The 20,037-nt window shown below is 38.0% G+C and overlaps 2 protein-coding genes across 2 annotated transcripts in view; one reads left to right on the top strand and one right to left on the bottom strand.

Annotated features, from left to right (window-relative positions):
- Positions 1-20,037, top strand: part of LOC125240555 (disco-interacting protein 2) — a 143,614-nt gene that overhangs the window by 101,152 nt on the left and 22,425 nt on the right. Inside the window, 8 exon segments of the mRNA XM_048148485.1 lie at positions 14,238-14,366; positions 14,826-14,864; positions 14,867-15,067; positions 15,501-15,619; positions 15,707-15,965; positions 15,968-16,006; positions 16,085-16,246; positions 16,249-16,395. Of these exon segments, the coding sequence (XP_048004442.1) occupies positions 14,238-14,366; positions 14,826-14,864; positions 14,867-15,067; positions 15,501-15,619; positions 15,707-15,965; positions 15,968-16,006; positions 16,085-16,246; positions 16,249-16,395 (1,095 nt within the window).
- On the bottom strand, positions 812-2,059 carry LOC125240554 (zinc finger protein 366-like). Its single transcript, XM_048148484.1, has 2 exons — positions 1,928-2,059; positions 812-1,085 (listed from the first exon to the last, which is right to left on the bottom strand). The coding sequence occupies exons 1-2, from the start codon at positions 2,005-2,007 to the stop codon at positions 902-904; spliced, it is 264 nt and encodes an 87-aa protein (XP_048004441.1). The 5' UTR covers positions 2,008-2,059; the 3' UTR covers positions 812-901.

The following is a 20,037-nucleotide window of genomic DNA, read 5'->3' as shown; positions in this document are numbered from 1 at the left end:
GCCTAAGAACGCGCCATCTATGTGTGTGTAGTGTATGCGCGTTCTTAGGCGGTTGCATTTTATATTTAGTCTATGCTATTATGTTTAATTTTCATCTTGTACTCATCCTGTACTCTGCCGAACATTATAAATTTTACAAAGTAAATGAGTTTTAATTAATATTACGAGTACGGTGAAAACCGAATGTAGAGCTTTACAATCCATTAAAATAATTAAAGCATCGGTGGTAATAAATCCAATTCGTTTTAATTATAATTAGTACCTAACTGTTAATCATCACATCAATTTTAATTTGACATCGCTTTTACAATAAATACAAATAATCATCAAACTCTTCAGACGGGATGCGAAAGTTGGTTTTACATTTTCTATCAAGTATGTAGGTATGCTGGTTAGAGAAAGAAATTCAATATCTATCACACTCGGTCTAGCAAATCTTGGCACTAAATAAGACAGAGAATTAAAAAAAAACAGAGTTCACCGGCCAATTGCCTTAATAAAGCGCGTGCCTTTCTAAACCTTGACGTTGGCAGAATCATCAACGAGCCATAACACTTAAAAATTGATTGAAAATGTAGGGGCGAAGGTTTGTACCTTATAGAAAATTTTGTAGTGCTAAGATTTGGTTGACCATCTATATCTAATATAAGCGCGCTACATGTCATGTAGCTTCAGCCTAGTCGTGACAAACTAATTAATTAATTTATACAATTTATAAAACCCAGAATGAATTAGAGTAAGAACAATCAAAGTTTATGACAATAAGAAAAGTCAGTATATCAAAACAGTCATCGCGAAAGTGGTGGGCAAAGTCCTGTCCTTCAAAATAGTGTGTGATATGGCCAGCACTGCATTTTTGGTCTAAAATGCCCTCCATGAAAATAGTTTGTCCACCACTGGTCTAATGTAAGCGTTGTACATGTCGCTGCAGCCTAGAGTCGGAAGCGAAAGCCTTGTGACAGTGTCTGCACTTATGGCTGACGGCTGCATGCTTGTACAACTCGTGGCTTCGAAGTCGCGCCACGGACGGGAACTGCAAACCGCAGCGAGTGCAGTTCGTCGCGCCGGCGGGGTGCGCTGTGTTCCTGCAACCATGTTTACGCTATTTGACGCGTGATTGTCGCTAGATGTCACTACAAATAACTTACAACTATTCCCTTACTTAGAATCATGGTATTCAGTGTAAATATACAGTGCTCCACAAAACTGCGGTATGTTTGACTGTGGAATTAAGAAAGTATATAAATACAAGAGAGCACAACGACGAGACTTCTTCAGGCGACATTTTAATATTCATTTTCTTGATCAACAAAATTGCTAAACTGATGCTCAACAAATGTTTACCATGAACACGTGGCTTTATACACTCTGGCTCAACTAAAAGCAGTAGAAAAAGGTGTCGCGGTCTCGTTCGGTTATCTTTTCATGATAATTACTAGACAGATTTTAGTAAGCACTAAGCATTAATATGTTACTCCCTCTAGTCGTACCGCGTAGTTTTACCAGTTCAACCACTCGCAATTTTAATCCTAATAGAGTTTCTGATAGGGCCAGACAATAGGTAGGTTAGGTTTGTTAGGTACCTGTAGATGCCTGAAGGGCAAACAGTGCAGAAATAGGCGCCCCGCGCAGCGGGTCTCCGTCGAAACAGTTTCGCACAAATAAAGCGAAGTCTTACAATCAGTAAGTCTATTAGGAAGAAAATTCTCAATAGTTCAACTGGTAAGACTACAGGGAATAAATAGGTCGCAACGCGCCTAGGGGTTTTCTGTGTTAGGTACTATTAAGTCACGTCAAGTTATGAAATGTCAAAGTGCAAGTATGGAATGCAAACTTCTACAATAAACGCGACGCTCTAAACTGTAAAGCTCTAAACTGTAAAGCTAACAAGTTTTTCATAAACATATGTAAGCACTGCGGTACTAACCTGTGGTTCATCAAATTCGCTTCGCTGACGAATTCTCTACGGCAGAGCATGCACCAGTGGCCCGTCTTTGACGGATGCATGTACTTGACATGGTTCCTCAAAGACACAAGCGAAGCGTAGACATTCCCGCAAGCGTCGCACGGTACCTTCACTCGCTTGCACTCCTCACTGTGCATAGACAAGGATTGAGCCTCGTCAAACGTCTTGTAGCACACGGTGCACCGGTGCCTCAAGTGCATATATCGCTCGTGCTTCTCTAAACTTAGCCGCGACGGATATATTTTATCGCATGTAACGCACTTGCTCTTTTCTGCGTCGGTATGCTCTAGAAGCACGTGGTTCTGTAACGTGGTGCGCGTCTTGTATATTTTACCGCAGAAGCTACAAGTGTACTCTTGTGTAGAGATTCGTTTTTTCGTAGGCTCTTTTGTATCCATTTTCTCTTGTTTGGGACGCGAATTTAACTGTATTTTGTCAGTGTTTACGAGATCTCGAGTTTCTTGAGTCATTATGTCATGCAAAAACGACGTCGATGTACGTAAATGTTCATCAATAATATCGCTATTTAAACGTTCTACAAACACCTCGACTTCAGCACCATCCATTTCCACTGAAATGTAAAAAAATATACCTAGTAAAAGTTTGCTTCAGTTTACTAGTTCTGAATGAAACGTCACGTTAAAAAAAAGATTCTTTTTTTCGGCCACTAATTGTCATAAGATTCGACCATAAAGAGGTAGCTTTCTTAAAAGTTATAATGGTAACATAAAAAAAAATTACGGATTTTATTTATTTTTCATTAAACTGGCTCATATATTTTTGTGGGGTTTATAGTAATGTTATTAATCCTATCCAATGTATTAACCTAGACTCTGGGCGGAAATCAAATAATTTCATAATTCGTGGATAATTCCTATAATTCTATGCGTAAGCGGTTCTGGCACAAATAGCACAATCACATACCTAACTGAAGTGTTAGAAGTTTTGTTTACTATGTCGAAACGAGACTGTACTCTCAATTTGTATTATCTTTGAAATTAATATTTAAATACTGTATTTGTGAATGCCGAGCAAGTTTCAGATTTTTTTTTTTAATTGAAATTCGTGTTTTTTTAAACGTTATGGTCTGGTTGCGAAACTTTTAAGCCAGTTCAAACGTATATTCAATGCTCTTTGGTGGTGCGTAGTCAGTGGTTGTCAATGTTGCCATGCAAAATCTAATATTTTTAATATAGTCTGTGTAGCTATTTCCGTCACTAGAAACAAACAGGTATAGTAAAAGTGTAGGATCGAAGAGTTAGCGTGTTTATAATGTAACATTCGAGTTTCGCGCCATTTTTACAACTATCAATGCCACGTATCCTAAACTTATTAATCTCACAGATATCATTAAATTGATATTGACATATTCTTTAATAAAAAAAGAGTGGTTGATGCCTTTATAAAATATTATGTAACAAGACCGTGAATTTTATATTATTTCTGACCTTGCAGTAAATGAAATATGTACGTGTATCTAATATTAAACCTTTTTTTCTTTAAAAATGTCGTTTAATATAAGAAGGCTGTACTTATATTACTTATGACGCCCGTATTTATCAAATAGTCAATTTAAATACCTACTTTTTAGATTCGTCTCTTGCTGAAATGTACATCAGCTAAGTTACTGGCATGGTGTGGTGGCAATACTATGAACAGATTACACAAAGACTCTTGCTTGATTGTATGGCAGTTTATGAGTATTAGTTGTTAGTTGTGTGCGAGCCAGTTTTTCACAAAGAGGACCAACGATATTGGAGTGCCGAGAAATGTGGTCACGAAAGCGTGCTGGTGCAACGCATTTTCCTTTCTTTCACACTTTTTCTACTTTAAGGATTCGTCATCTTTCTAGGTCATGTTCGTGTCACATGCATTATCTTACTTTTTCCACTAAGAAATTTGGAATCGAAAATGATAAAACGTTTTGATTGCCTTCTGCCATCAGCCGTCGTATAAAAGAGGTAAATTAAAAAACGCCGCTTCAGAATTGATTTGTTTAGATAGTACATCTACTTAATAGATACCAACCTAGCTCAATTCGCTTCCAAATTTTGTTGTAACCTGTATTATGAATAAGTGTCGAATTAATAATAGATGTGTACTACGCCTTATCAATTACATTGAGGGTAATGTGGCCAGCTTATTTTGATGGTACGTGTTTTTGGGTTCTTTATCGGGCAGTGAGAGCACACGCGCTCCGCTCCCCGCCGGGCAGGACCAATCGCCGGCTGACGCGCAACGAGAGTCGGTACCACTCCGGTGAGTCACATAAAGAACCTAACGCCATGGAGGTGTGATGTCATTGGTGCATTTGTTTTTTTTTCTTTTGGGTGCTAGGTTTTCTTCCGGTTGGGTCTTCTTTCATTCTTTCGGACATTTTCATTTTAGGAATCCATTTTCGTACAAGTTATTATTACGTAATAGTTTTTACCGATCTTTCCTATAACTGCAGGAAACAACTTATAACCGGTACAACTTGTTCATGAGGCAGCTTTCTATTTGCGTGTTGAGCTTATGCAAAAATAAATAGACTTGGCATTTAAATGGTCATAAAACTTAGACCATAATTACTACAAGTACAATTTTAATTAAATTTGCTTTTATGTGATTTTAACTCTAGGTATACCGCATACGAAACTATTTATAGCAGATATGTTTACGTCTGACCAAAAAGAGTAAAAATTAAAAAGTGGCAACAGTGTAGTGTCATCCCTTTCAAATCAATATGTGTGAGAAAGCAGGACGACACTACTATGATGCCACTTTTTAATTTCTACTTTTTTGGTCAGACTGTACATATATACATATACTTTATTACAGGATTAAAATATTTATAAAAAAAATATCAAGAAGATTTTACAACACAAGTAGGTTGTACTGTTACTACTGTTGTAAACATGTTGTGAAAGAATTCTTTAGACGAACTTTCAATGTATAATGCTCCACAGTATTTCCCAGAACGATTGCCTTCTGCGCTCAGTAAATACCCCAGTATTTGCCGTTTGAGACCAATCGGCACGTCCTTTGACTCAAAGGTGTCAGAATCGCCTCGAGGCCTGCCAGTGCTGACAGCCGGCATGCAGGCGATAATCTCTACAGGCAAACACGCTGGCAAGCTCGCTTTGACTCGACTGGCGTTAAATATTAACCCGTTAGTAACACTTTAGCGCTGAAAGCGGAGTCTGCAACTGAAACTAAATTATAAACTTAGCAGCCAAAGTAGATTGAGTACCTAGTTATTCTTGTACTTCTTTGTTTGACTTTTTAAGATAAGTATCTCTATTTAAATTTTTACCGCTCGCACTTCTGAAGAAAATCTAGCTCGATAATATATCTCGGATAGATTTTATTCTCAAATTGGAATGTGTTTGTGAGAACGAACGCGCTTCAAATTATTAATCTGAAATGATTAAACTTGTCTTAAGAATTTTAGCTTATTATACGTAGATAGCTGTAGTTTCATTGTATGCACGAAATGAATTTGAACAAATCATTACACGAAACGGGTTATGTAAAGTGTCACTTAAAGTGGACTGGTTTTTGATTCAAAGTCAACCCTTCAAATGAATATTCCCATTTAGTATTGTACCTTTGGAATAGGCGTCTTTGTCCCTTGTACCTTTTGTTACAAAGTGGTACTCTTTTGTTATAAGATGGCACGGGGAGGGATGCCAACACATAACATGTGAACGTGTCGTGAATATAATTAAAATTTGGACTTACGAGCCAGATATAACCTTCAAAAAATATTAAGGATGTAGGTTCAAGTCCTGTAGGTTTTATTTTGCATTTAATAAAAAAAGTAATATTCCTTTAAAAAATTAAGTCAATTATTCAGGGAGGTTTCCTTCCATTGATATATCGATTTAAATCTCCTAGGCCCTTCTAGAAAAAAAGCAAAAAATATGTAATTTTAATAAGATTAATAAAATAAATGTAAGAAAATGTAACTAACATTTCAATACGCACTCATTGAGATTGCTTATAATAAAGTGCTCCTCATTTCAATCCAAGTGTTTTGACTAAACTCGTGTAGCGTTTATAAATGTTTTAACCGACTTCAAAAAAGGAGGAGGTTCTCAATTCGACTGACTGTTTTTTTTTAATTAATAAAATCATTACACTTCACTTGTTTTTCACGTACCTACAATGTGGAGTGTTTTAATTGGTTCTTAAAACGCACTTTTTTAACTCAGCTTTGATAAAACACATCATAATTATCATACAGATTTAATTTCCTGGGACAATAAACAGTTTATACTTAAACATTAAATAAATGTCATATACAAAGAAAAAGTTACCAAGGAATAATACAAATTAAAATATTTTCTATGCAAATAATCTATGTTCTTTTAATTTATACTTACTTACTTAGCAATTGTATTGCTTTGCATTTACAATGTTTCCTTTATTTGATTATCCGAACCATGCGCTCTGCAGTTCTCCCTACTAATTTTGTTACGCGGTAACCGTAGGTTTTAAACTGAGAGAACCTTATTTAATCACTGTTCTATTAGTGTTTATTCTGTGACATAAGTGACGACCGGTCTGGCGCAGTCGGTAGTGACCCTGCCTGCTGCGCCGCGGTCCCGGGTTCGAATCCCGCTAAGGGCATTTATTTGTGTGATGAGCACAGATATTTGTTCCGGAGTCATGGATGTTTTACATATATATATATATATATATATATATATATATATAAGTATTTATATATTATATATATCGTTGTCTGAGTACCCACAACACAAGCCTTCTTGAGCTTACCGTGGGCCTCAGTCAATCTGTGTAAGAAATTAAGAATGTCCTATATATATATTTATTTATTTATTATTTAATTATTATTTATAAGTAATCAGATGAGTCAATGGTGAAATTCCTGCAGCATTTTCTCGTTGCATCAGAAGAGAAATATAATTGCATCAGACGCTATCAAATTGTTTCATAAATAGGGATGACGACTACATAAAAAAATGGCATTCTGTTTAGTCCGTCAGTTAGATCGTCCAAAAATACTGAACACATATTTTTCGCTTTTTCTAATTAGTGAAAAAATACAAAGATATAGAGCATCAAAGTTCCGGAGTGGGGGCTTGTGACGTCACTTCTAAGTAACAATTGTACCTAGGCGTGACGTCACGCGAAACTTCAACGCACTGTACCGTCATAATTTTTCGTTTATGAGAAAAAAGAAAAAAATACGTGTCTAAAATTCTTTGATAATCTAACTGATGGACTAATTAGTTTTTTTTAGTCTTCTCGCCTATTGTCCAACTTCATTAGTCGGCAGCAAATTAAAAGCAAAGATATATAACTCCGTATAGACAGATAAAGGCTAAGAAAAAAACGTACCTCAGTACCATACAGAAAATGGCACGGTGGCCTACACCTTTCGGGTACGCTCAGCTAGATGGCGCTAATATTAATATTTGACATTTTAACACATATAAAAGAGGATCGAGTATTATAGAGAGTTACTGTCAAAGTAAAATGTGTAATCACAGTGCATAGACTGCCATCTTTTGACACAGGCTTAAAACTTTTGAACCTGTTTTGACAATTTGGCCCATATTCTTAGCTTGATATGTTTTAAAATGTCAAATATTAATATTAGGGCCATCTAGCCGAGCGTACCCCAAATGTGTATCGGCATCTAGCTCACCGTACCTTTTTCTGTATGGTTTTGGGGTACGTTTTTTTCTTAGACTTTATCGGTCTTTACGGTCTTTGCACATATCAAGCTAAGAATATGTGCCAAATTGTCAAAACTGGGGTTCAAAAGCCTGTCTCAAGAGATGGCAGTCTATGCTCTGTGATTACACATTTTACTTCGACAGTAACTCTCTATAATACTCGATCCTCTTTGTTAAAAGTAAAATGAGGCAACACAAAACGAAAATTTCACTTAAACTCTTATGATAAATGTGCGAATTAAAAAGATGATGGCAGCCGTTTAAAAGGTTTTAAGTGAGCTTTTTTTGTCTAAAAGAAATGCAACTATGAATTTGCGATATAAAGTTTATTTTAGAATTGGTTGAATACCATGTGTCGCGCAAGTGTCGAGCCATACGTGGCTGGTTGTAATTCCGGCTGCAGACTGACTTGGTCTCACATTAGGGCCTCCGCTAGCTGACGCGATTTCCCGGACGCCCGTCTAACCCACTTAACCCTACCTGGTGTTATAACACCGATTCTTTTTTGTTTGGCTTTTTCTAGTGGGTAAGTGACAATATACCAATATATACCGAAAAATTCGGGGGTAAGAAGCTTTGTATGAACAGCGCTAAATGGTGCGGGCGCGTGCGACGGACTTTACTTATTGGTGGGACCCGCGAGTGTGCACACGCGGCGGGCTTCCGCGCCAGCTAGCGGAGGCCCTTATCTACATGCGTTCTGCGTGCGTGCGTGAACATTATAAACGTTAACTCGACCGTACACCGAAGCGGGAAGCGTTTTAGCGTCTGTGGGAACACTAAGTAAAGTGTGCTAGTGCAGTTGTTTTATTGTTAATCAGATCTGGCAGTAAATCTAAATAAAATAAGCGCAAGGGTATTACGATTAGACATGTGTAGGTAATGCGAGTAATATCACAAATGTGATATCACTTGAACACGTAATATGGCATTACGTATCACTCCGAGAAATCCACCATCACCTCTAGCATTACGTATCACCCGAACGCAAATGCCGGGAACTACTAAAACAGTGCGCGTAATGTTTACTGCCCCATGTGAAAACTGTAATGGTGTAACAACTGAGATGTTTGAAAGCATCACTTATTACACTTATTACTTTCTTATTTCTTATCCCGCTCTCGCGCTCACACGCGCCGCACTAAGCGCTCGGTCGCTCTCGTTCTAACCATCAAAATATCATACGATGCTTTCGGCTATTTCCGGAAGAGTTCGGAACGCGCCACTCAGCCGAACGCGGTCGCGTTTATGTAGTTGCAAATTTCGCTTGCGAATATGATTTTATAACAGTCCAAAAGATTTAAAACTGTAATGAGTCCCCATAGAGCTTATTTTATTATTATCATTTCTTATAATCATTTTGTGGATGCGGGTAAACAGAGTAATTTTGTCTGTGAAATTGGGCGCGCCGAAAACTAAACATTATTATTATTGTTGTGAAATGGTTAGTTGACTTTCGCGGCTAATAATGTATCTAGATGTACATTACGTACATGTGTGTCTCGCGCGCTGTTCAAGGTCGGGTAACGTTTCGAGTGATGTATGATGTGACATCACAGTGAGATGTTACTTTCTCGGAAAAGTGATGTGATATGGCATTACATTTTGAAGCACTGTTTCGCGCATGTCTAATTACGATCTCTTTCTTACTGGAAAATTTCTTAACCCGACCATACCCGCTATGATGTTATATTTAAAATATTATAATAGGTCTTATAACGACGAATCTATGAGCTGAGTAGGTACTTTAAGTGCGTTTTCACATTATCCGATCCAATATCGGATGCAGGAACGATACCCCATACATTTGAGCCGCCATCTTTGATTTTTGCCTTTGAAATCCTTCCGACATCCGATATCGGATCGGATAATGTGAAAACGCACTTAGTCTCACGCATCCGCTTAAGACGGTGCTCATATTGTTTTTCGTAAAGCGCTAACCTGCGTAAAGCTAAGTTAATAAATGCGTTTAATAATCTCCAATTAGAAATATCGTCCTACAGTCAAACTGTATCACGTTATAATACACAAGTCCATAGTGAACATTATTTAGTAGTAAATTATGCGTTGGCCATCATTCACGTTGTTATTGTGTTCGCCGTCCATTTTGTCATACTTGTAACCCAACTGTCTATTATCACAACTTATTCCGCATAGTGGGAGCTAAACCAGTATAAGTCGAAACAGTATAGTCATCTATCTATGTATATCTCAAGCATTACATATAGGTAGTAATGGTCTCTCTGACAGTTCATCTGTTTTTTAGAAACTTTTTAATTTATTTCGATCCTAGAAAACTCAAAGGAACTGATGCGAAAAGTACAGAGGTACAAAAATATATGGATTTAATGTTTTATGAAATCCAAATTTAGTATTTCTAATCGTAGATCAGGTACCTCAAACGGTCAGGTACGTCAAAGATGTGACTGTTACGAATAAAGTGGCTTCTACATTTTATATTATATATAATATATATTATAGAGTAGATGAAAGGAACAATAAAGTAGGCAAGAAAGAGAAACATACAGAAGTAAAATAAAGGTCAGAAATTAACCAAATACTTATTGTGCACAAGTAAATAAACTAGATACACTGTGTATGCAAGCGTTAGCAATGCCACCCCAGTCATTGTCTGTCCCCTTTTTAAGGACGCCATATGTGTGTTCGCACGGGCACCTGTCACTCCTTCCTCTTTAATATTGACTGTTATTTGAAGCACGTTTTACTATAACACAATTTAAAGCAGTGACTCTGTAAGGGCTGTTTAAGTGGTTATACCTCTAGACCAAAAAGTAGTATAAGTAATACATACGAGTTGGCTCGTTGTGTGGACGACATTCGAAAAACTGCGGGGCACTTCTGGATGAGATTAGCCCAGGACCGGGATAAGTGGCGTACACGAAGGGAGGCCTATGCTCAGCAGTGGGCGATTAATGGCTGAAATGATGATGATACGAGTATGTACGCTAGATGGACCCATCAACCCTCCGCCATTTTGAAAAAAGTCTAAATCTAAAAAAAAACATACAGATGTGTGCGAACACATTTTTCCTTCGTATTTTTACGGAAACGTTCGTATTTGTCTTGCTACTCGTAGTTTAGACAGTGTCAGTAAGTATACGTCTTGTACTGAGACTGATTGAGATAGCATTGACGCGTTCGTATGTTTCCGTGAAACGAAGGAAAATCTTTTCGCATCACATCGGTAGCTATGTAGTTAAAACTGCTCATCAAATTACACCAGAATCCGTTGAGAAATGCAACCACTCGGCCATCTTAACTGTGTTTTAACAAAATAACTTGTAATTGTTTTTGCGTAGAAACTGTAGAATGTAGAAAGTAATGTTTAATTTATCAAATCTATAATTACATAGGTATATTTAAAGAACAGCATGCATTTACGTACGGAACAGTGACATTTTGTGCAGTGGAACTGCTGATGATGGTCAGAACGGAACTCCTCAAACCTGAACGGCACGCTTATAGTGACTTTGGTATTATTATAAGAACAGCATGCATTTACGTACGGAACAGTGACATTTGGTGCAGTGGAACTGCTGATGATGGTCAGAACCGAACTCCTCAAATCTGAACGGCACACTTATAGTAAATAAATCACGTCTTTATTGCTATAAACATGGTATACATCAGAAAAAAAAACACAAAACAATGACTTATATATAATTTAAACTAAACAATTTAATATAATTATACACAACTTAAAACTACATAAATAAATATATATTTACAAATAGAAAATGCTCCCCAGATCATCCTCGGAGGTGATGGTGCCCAGTAGGCTGCGTATTTAAATAGTAAAATCATTTGTTTTCTTTAACAATGTTATTAGAAGGATAAATCCATAGATCCAATTAGAAATTATTGGAAGCAATTAGGAATTACTATTATAGAAAATAACATTTTTTAAACGAAATAGGTACCTAACACCATTCGACGAGTGAGGATTTTATAAACTGTCGGATCTTTTAAGGATTTGTTACTGAACGCAGCCATAATTTAAATTGAATGAACAGTTTTATATCATCGACTCACTCTTTCTCTTTTCTTTCAACGTCTCCCGTGTCCCAAATTTATTGAAAAAATACAGTTTTTTCTTTTAAAAAGTGTTTGTGATTCATCCACAACAGGATTTATAACATTTTAATAGCGATACGATTCTGATCGTGATCTCACACTCAGCGTCCAATGTGATATATTGGTTGGAATAATCTCACTTATAGACATTAATACATTTGTATACGGTACCGTATCGCTGTGATATCTTAAAAGCACTGTTCGAATCGTGCAGTTTGTAAACATGACAGTGACGTCAACACGCACCTGTTGCAACACGTTTGATGACTTTCTCCATTCGTTAGAACACTTAACGTGAAGCTGCGAGTATTAGACGAGCTGATTCACACAAGTACAACATTTTACCAATATGCCCGAAGATTTCGAAAGTAAGGATATGGCCATACATATGCGACTGATAATTCTCGTTAGATGGTACGGTCGATATTAGTCGATGTCATTTAAAGTTGTCAAACGTCAACAACGCAAAGAAAGACTTCTAGCTCTCTTATGTTTTTATATACAATAAATCAGCCAAACTCTTATTTAACACTTACCAAGTTCGGTCTGTTCAGCCATATTAGAGCACATAACATAACAGATGTAATCCATAATTTCTGAGGTCGCCGTCATCGGAATCGATGAGGAGGACCATTAGAAATCGTAGCACGCGCGCGATTCATCGCACAGACTGCACGCTTGGATCGTATTGGTGCACAGCGGTGTTACTGAATACTGAAACTGCTAAGCTAGCACCATTTTTAGCGCTCAAAGCCACGTCCTTACTAAGTAATATATAAGTCAATGAATATGTTACTGTAGTTAAGAATCACTTGATAATGGCGCGTTTTGGAAACATACTTTTCTGAAACGTGAGGCGATAAGTGACAGGTGTTATAGGGATTACAGGTGTTAGCTTTCCAAAGCTTTAATGTTAAACGCTGTTCATGAGGAGTATACCTGTTACCATAATACTATTTATTGCCAAAATTGACGAACATTATGCTGCTAGTCTTAGAATAATTCGTAATACTAATTTTGTACCTTATTTACGACAAATTACTTATTCCTATGTATAAACAGTTCTCCAACTTACCTGTGTAGTACTCGTAATTTAATATCTTATTTCCAGTAGATTGCCATTGATGGTTGCCATTAGTTTTTGAAACGCATTTCATTGAATAACTTGAAAGCCTAACCAACCATTTTGCATGTCTGTCATAGTTGCTTACCATTCAGCTTTTGTGAGGATTTTAACATAGATTATAAGCATGTAAACACTCTAAAAACCTAACAATCTTATCATTTATTATGGGAACACTTACTGGCATAAATAAGTGATGATTTCTGCACCTTGTCGTATTTAATAGTTTGACTATTTTGTATGACATTTCAAACAAAACATTAGTGTGACAAGGTACAGAAATCATCCATCACTTATGCCGGTGACGAACAGGTAAATAATAAAAATGGTTGAATGTACAATGTTGTACGTTGTTCCAACGATGGTCTATAAGGCTTTGGTCGTTCTGACTCGCCGTGCAGGCACCCTCTGCTCGTCATCCGCGGATAATGATGTGCAAGTTACGGAAACTTTCCAAAAAAATCTTAAATGTTTTGAAAAATTCACGAAACTTTCACGAACAATAAAAGGAATTTAAATTTATGAAATGGAATGTTTCTATCTATACAATTGTCCATAAAAAGTATGGAAAGTTTCCGAAGTTTTCCTATGTGAAAATTTCAGAATTTTGGAAACTTTCCGTCGGCACATCAGTATCCGCGGCGATTCAGAACAACCGAGACCTAACACCTCACCTAATCAATTCAGTGTAATCAGTGATCGGAACTATGGGAGCAAAACTTTAACAAAACTTGCTAAGTGGATATTATAGAGTGCTTACAACCCTGAAAATATTAATATCCTTGTGGTAAAGTATTGTATATCAGGATTCAGGTATAGAATCAAATTGAACACTGATCTGAAATTAATAATCTTGTTTTTTTTTTAAATTTATGTCAGCTCTAAGGTTTTGTTAAAGTTTTGCTCCCATAGTTCCGATCACCGCTAATCATAAAGGTTTTGATGTAGGTACTAAACTAAAATGGGATTCGGAAGTTTTATGTTGTTCGCGAATGTGGTATTACGCATGGCAGGTTTGAAACTTCGTTGTCTGCGTTGTAAAATATAAATAAAGAGACAAAAGTAGCGTCGTTGAATCTCGATGTCATAACATGTTGATTTTCTATTAATATTCTCGTAATACACGAACATATTTCACAACCCAAGGGTTGAGTGTGTAGTGAATCCGCATGCCATGAAGTCACAATTTTTAAATGCTCTTGAGGTGTACTTTTACCATTTTAAATGCATGAAAAAGTAGATGTTAAAATAGGCATGTTGAGATTTATCTCTTTAGATTCCTAGAATGCTTTGTTGTCTCTTCCGTAATTTCTGATCATATGACTGAGTGAATAAAAGTACTAAGACAACATAAACATTACAGAGGTCCGACAAGAGGCGGTACAGCAAGCGCTAGCAGAAATGCAGAACAGACCCAAGCCATCGCTGCCCATGCCGTCAAAGCGGACCTCCATGATGGCAAAGAGTCCGGACAGAGAGCGGCACGATTTATGTAAGTTCTTTGAACTAGTTCAAAACGTCGATTTTAGAGGATTCTTCGATTCAATGATCAGAGATATTAATCTAGAAGGTAATTTAAACTACTTAAATAATCGGTTCTTAACCACCTAGAGGCACCATTGCTTGTTAAACTCAACTACTAAGCTGTTTTGTAGAACCTCTATAATAACTAAGAGCCTGGTCAAAGAAAGAATAGAAGTTGAAAGCTTCTGAAGATCACAGTACCCTTTTGTTGATATTTGATACTCATCTACTTCTGGCGGGACTTGAACATGTATCTTCTGCAATCCGCGCATAGTTCTTAACCAAATTGAGGTAAGGAAGCCACGCCGGTACTCGCAAATCTTTCCATGTATTTTATGTACTCACGTTTTGGGGTAGCGTCTCATCTACATATTTTATCTGTTTGAAAGCTATCTTAACTTATTTGGCTTACCTTATTTTCTTGTAGCATCAAGTTCAGATGAAGACTCGTGCGCGGGCGACACAGACCTCCCCCTCCCCCCGAGCTGGGGTCGCCCCCCGCGCGGCGGCCTGCCGCGCCGCACCCCCGCTCGCACCCGCACCCGCTGCCGCAGCCGCCGCACCATCGCGAGCGAGAGCGGGAGAGGGAGCGGGAGCGAGAGCGGGAGAAGAAACACGCGAGGGAGAGGACGGAGATCGATCTGTCGGAGATGACACATTTGCCTGCTTGTGAGTTTATTACAGACTAGCTTTTCCCGCGGCTTCGCTCGCGTTAGAAAGAGACAAAAAGTAACCTATGTCACTCTCCATCCCTTTAACTATCTCCACTTAAAAAATCACGTCAATTCGTCACTCCGTTTTGCCGTGAAAGACGGACAAACCAACAGACACACACACTTTCTCATGTATAATATTAGTATGGATTATATGCTTTGTTCAGACTCCATGTAGAGACTGTGTCAACTTTGTAGACAGACACTTTATGGTGCTAAGAGGGTCATTAAACTCACATGGAAGTATTATGCAGTTATGCACTCTTTCTATATGTATACATCCAAGAAATAACTAAACCAGTCGCGGCTTCAGTTTTCTTTTAAATCTGGTTTAATGCTTGGTTTATATGTGTTAGTATGTAAAAGCTTTACTGACGTTTTCTGTGCAGATATCCAGCCAGATGTAACACACACATCAGCCGGCGCGCGGCGCGGCGGGGCATTGGTTGCCGACCGAGTCGGGTGCTACCAGTCAGATGATACAGGCACAGGGACCGGTCGGTGGAAGGTACGTCATATCATACTCGTAACTTCATATTCCGGATCATAACTTATGTATATTATATCTTTAAGTCGCCAATAATCTTCTCACCAGGTATCAGCCAAGATCCAGCAACTGCTAAACACACTGAAGCGGCCCAAGCGCCGACCGTTACCGGAGTTCTACGAGGATGACGACATCGAGCTGGAGATCGCGGCCAACCCGAAGGACCCGAACGCGCCCAAGCCAGAGGGAGGCACCATGACCCCAGCGGTGGGAGAGCAGCTGGTGGTCCCCGCCGGGCTACCGAGGAACTTGGAGGCAGCGTTACAGAGATACGGCACGGCGTCGTTCAAAGCGAATGTGGCTACGGTCCTGATCCGAATGGGAAGTTGAGCAACTCGCTGACTTATGGTGAGTTGAATGAAAGTTACTACAAGTACAGTACGAAGTTTACGTTATTTTCCAATTCTCAAGCCGTTTTCTTTCCAGGCAAACTGCTAAGTCGCTCGCTCAAAATCGCGTTCGCGCTGCTCAACAAATCCTTCACATCGAAGGCGAGCAGCGGCGGCCCACTGACCGGCGACACTTCTATCAAGCCCGGCGACCGTGTGGCTCTAGTCTACCCCAACAACGACCCTATCAACTTCATGTGCGCTTTTACGGGTGCCTGCAAGCTGGGGTGGTGCCGGTGCCGATAGAAGTGCCGCTGACGAGGCGAGATGCAGGATTGCAGCAAGTTGGGTTCCTGCTTGGTTCTTGTGGGATACAATACGCATTGACTTCCGACGCGTGTCTCAAAGGTATGTGTTCTATAAAATATGTCCAAGTTCGTAGGTGTATAAGTAAAATTTTAACGAACAATGAACAGTGGCCCGTTTCTCGAAAGGTACAAGCCTTGTATTACAAGTGTGTTTCCATGGCAACCCACACGATTTGACAGTTCGCGCACTTGTAATACCGTACCTTTCGAAAATGGGCCCCAGGGCTCTGTAAAATCTTTTCACAGTAAACGTCATAGTGACTTCGATGGCAAATAAAGCACGGTGTCAATAAGACAGGGTTCTAAATTGGCCTATGAATCAAAATGGTACGTACTGTCACGGACGGTATATACCGGGACTGATAAAGACCATACAAAAAAGCGTACCCCTGAAATGTATGGGCCTTTTAGACTTAAAACTAGATGGCATGTTTGTATGGAGCATTCCGAAATTATCGAATTTAACACGAGCGAGGCCGCGGGCAAAAACAAGTTGTACCTATATAATTGTAACAAATGATGTGCAGTGTTTAAATATATTTGACCCCCTTCACTAAAAACGATTTTATACTGGACTGACAAAGCCCATTCAAAAAAGCGTACCTCTGAAATGTATGGGCCTTTTAGGCTTAAAACTAGATGGCGCTGTTCGCAGCCTGGAAGTGGCCAAAATCATATTTTCCCCAAATATTTTTGCGTGTTTTTATATTTTATAAGTACAAATGACATATTTCTTTATTTTAAAATCATGATATCACGTCAATACACTTTTTTTTTAATATAAATTTGTAGGCATCATCAGTGTAGTTATAATAGTATTTAATAGGTGGCTCTATAAAATTGAGGTACGATTCTTAGTAGTAGTATGAAGTATGTAAATCCTATATAAATAATCCTTGCCTTCACTAATACGCCGCCGTCCCGTCTTACATTACGCTTGGTTCTCTTTTGAACCTATAAAAAGATCCCAAATCTAATCTCACACGTCGGCGCCAACGTTGCATATTCCGTAAGTATATTTATAACGGTTCCAACCTAATTCGCGTAATGATCCATTAGGTATCCAAATAACGGAAGTCCCATTTTGGATATTACTTCCGTATCGATCGAGTATAGTTAGTTAGCTTTCTTTGGTTTGGCAATGATGTCGATATTGATAATCCTGATATTTATTCTGAAAATTGTATTAATAATGACATAAAAGCGAAGTGTAATAAAAATCTCAATAGTTAAATTGCGAGATGGGCCCGTTTCTCGAAAGGTACAAGCCAGTACAAGCCTTGTATTACAAGTGCGCGAACTGTCAAATCGTATGGGTTGTCATGGAAACACACTTTTAATACAAGCAAACAAGGCTTGTACCTTTCGAAAAACGGGCCACTGGGATTCAATTTGGTCGAAATCTACCTAATTACAAAAAGACGAACGCGAGGCGAAAGTGCCCGCAAAAAACTCGTTATAACGCGGGTCTGAACTTGATATTTTATTTCGCCGCATTTCCTGACGTTTTATTGTAAATTACTTTTAATAAACTGGCAAACGAGCAAACTAGTGTAATAATCCGAACAGCGAACAAAGTTGTAATTGAATCTTTTTTGCGAAACGTGCTCTTCGCAAAAAAAATATGTTGCTGTTTGCAACATTTCCATTAAAAATGTGGTTTTTCTACATTTAACGTGCAGAATAAAATGAACAAGCGGCAAAAACGAATAGCGCGATGGAGGATGGAATTGAAAAGCGGTCGGACGGCCAGTTAGGATTCATGTGAAAATTCAAGTGTCCGACGAAGTAGGTACTATGGAGTTTTTTCTCATCATGATTATGTTATGTGCACTTTCATTAGGCTAGACGACTAAAAAAACTAATTAGTCCGTCAGTTAGATTATCAAAGAATTTTGGACACATATTTTTTCTTTTTTCTCATAAACGAAAAATTACGACGGTACAGTGCGTTGAAGTTTCGCGTGACGTAACGCATATAGGTACAATTTTTACTTAGAAGTGACGTCACAAGCCCCCACTCCGGAACTTTGATGCTCTATATCGTTGTATTTTTCTATTAATTAGAAAAAGCGAAAAATACGTGTTTAGTTTTTTTGGACGATCTGACGGACAAAACAGAATGCCATTTTTTTATGTACTCGTCATCCCTTTTATCTAAATATATAAAAGAAGAAACTGACTGACTGACATATCAACGCACAGCTGAAACCGTTGGTTCTAGAGAATCCTGGCACGCAGGTTCCTTATAAGGTGTAGAGGAGCACTAAGAAAGGATTTTTCAAAATTCACCTCCTAAGGGGATGAAATGAAGGTCTAATTTTTTATGGGGAAACAAATTTGGTTTAGTACTCGGGCAAAGCCGCGGGAAAAAGCTAATAAATTATATTTTACAATAAGTATACTATAATATGTAGTATGTACCACAATAGTTTAGATTAAATCGGTCGAGATTTTTATATCTGGCCCTGTAGCCGAGCTCGTAGGCGTTTGGCGCCGCAGAAATGCCATTCGGCTATGGGGACAAGTCTTGTGGTTCAGTTTTGTTTCGTCCTCACGACGGATTTATCAAATTATTCACGCCTTGCACCGATATATTCATTACAAATCAACATCCATACTACATATTATGAATGAGCAAGTATGTGTGTCTGTTTGTTTGTCCGTCTTTCACGGCAAAACGGAGCGACGAATTGACGGGATTTTTAGGTGGAGATAGTTGAAGGGACATAGGCTACTTTTTGTCTCTTTTTAACGCGAGCGAATGCGCGGGCAAAAACTAGTATGTGATAAATTTATTTAATCATTGTAATTTAAATCAACATAGTTATTATCTAAACTAATTATTAACAAAATGAATAATAAGAAAATAGAAATAGTAGCCGTGAGTTCTAGAAAATATGATAGGTATTCTAAATAAACAAAACATTTTCATTGTGTATGTTAATACTATGTGTATATCTTCTATGTGCGAGTAAGCCTACGTACTGTATGTGAATGACTAGGCCTATGTTTATAAACAGGACTTATCTAAACAAATATCATATGTCTTCAGAGTCTTTCATGCATTGCATTTCCCGAGCGTTCCACAATGAAAATACCTTTTCGTACTACCATTTCTTCTAGATTTCTATACAAAATGCTAAGATAAGAAACTTTAGATATCTGTGTTTCCTTTTCCAGAGAGAAAGTCTTGTGGCTTTAGCACATTTGTGCTATTTACCGACGATAAAAGGTAGCTAGTTTTAAAAATACAATACAAAGGATCATCTAAAATGCATTCTCAATATCGTAAAGTTATAATAAACTAAGTTAAAGCTAGGAGAATCAAGCAAGAGAATGTTCATTGTCGAGATGCTTTAACAGGTTATTCGTTTAAATACAAGACATTTACGATTTTTCATTTCCAAGTTTATGCATTAGGGCAGTCTGAGTCTTTGGTATATGAAGTACTTCTAGCTTTTGCTCGCGGATTCGTTCGTGGTAATTCGAAAATTGCGGAGTGCTCCATACCAACTCCCATTTTAAAGAAGTGGGAGGGGTTAGAAAGAGACAAAAATAGTCTATGTCACTCTACATCCCTTCAAGTATCTCCACTTAAAAAATCACGTAAGTTCGTCGCTCTGTTTTGCCCTGAAAGTCGGACAAACACAGACTTTCCAGATGCTGTATTTTCGTTTTT

Source organism: Leguminivora glycinivorella, chromosome Z (assembly GCF_023078275.1).
Source record: "Leguminivora glycinivorella isolate SPB_JAAS2020 chromosome Z, LegGlyc_1.1, whole genome shotgun sequence".
Lineage (NCBI taxonomy): Eukaryota > Metazoa > Arthropoda > Insecta > Lepidoptera > Tortricidae > Leguminivora > Leguminivora glycinivorella.
This window is presented reverse-complemented; position numbering and strand designations above follow the sequence as displayed.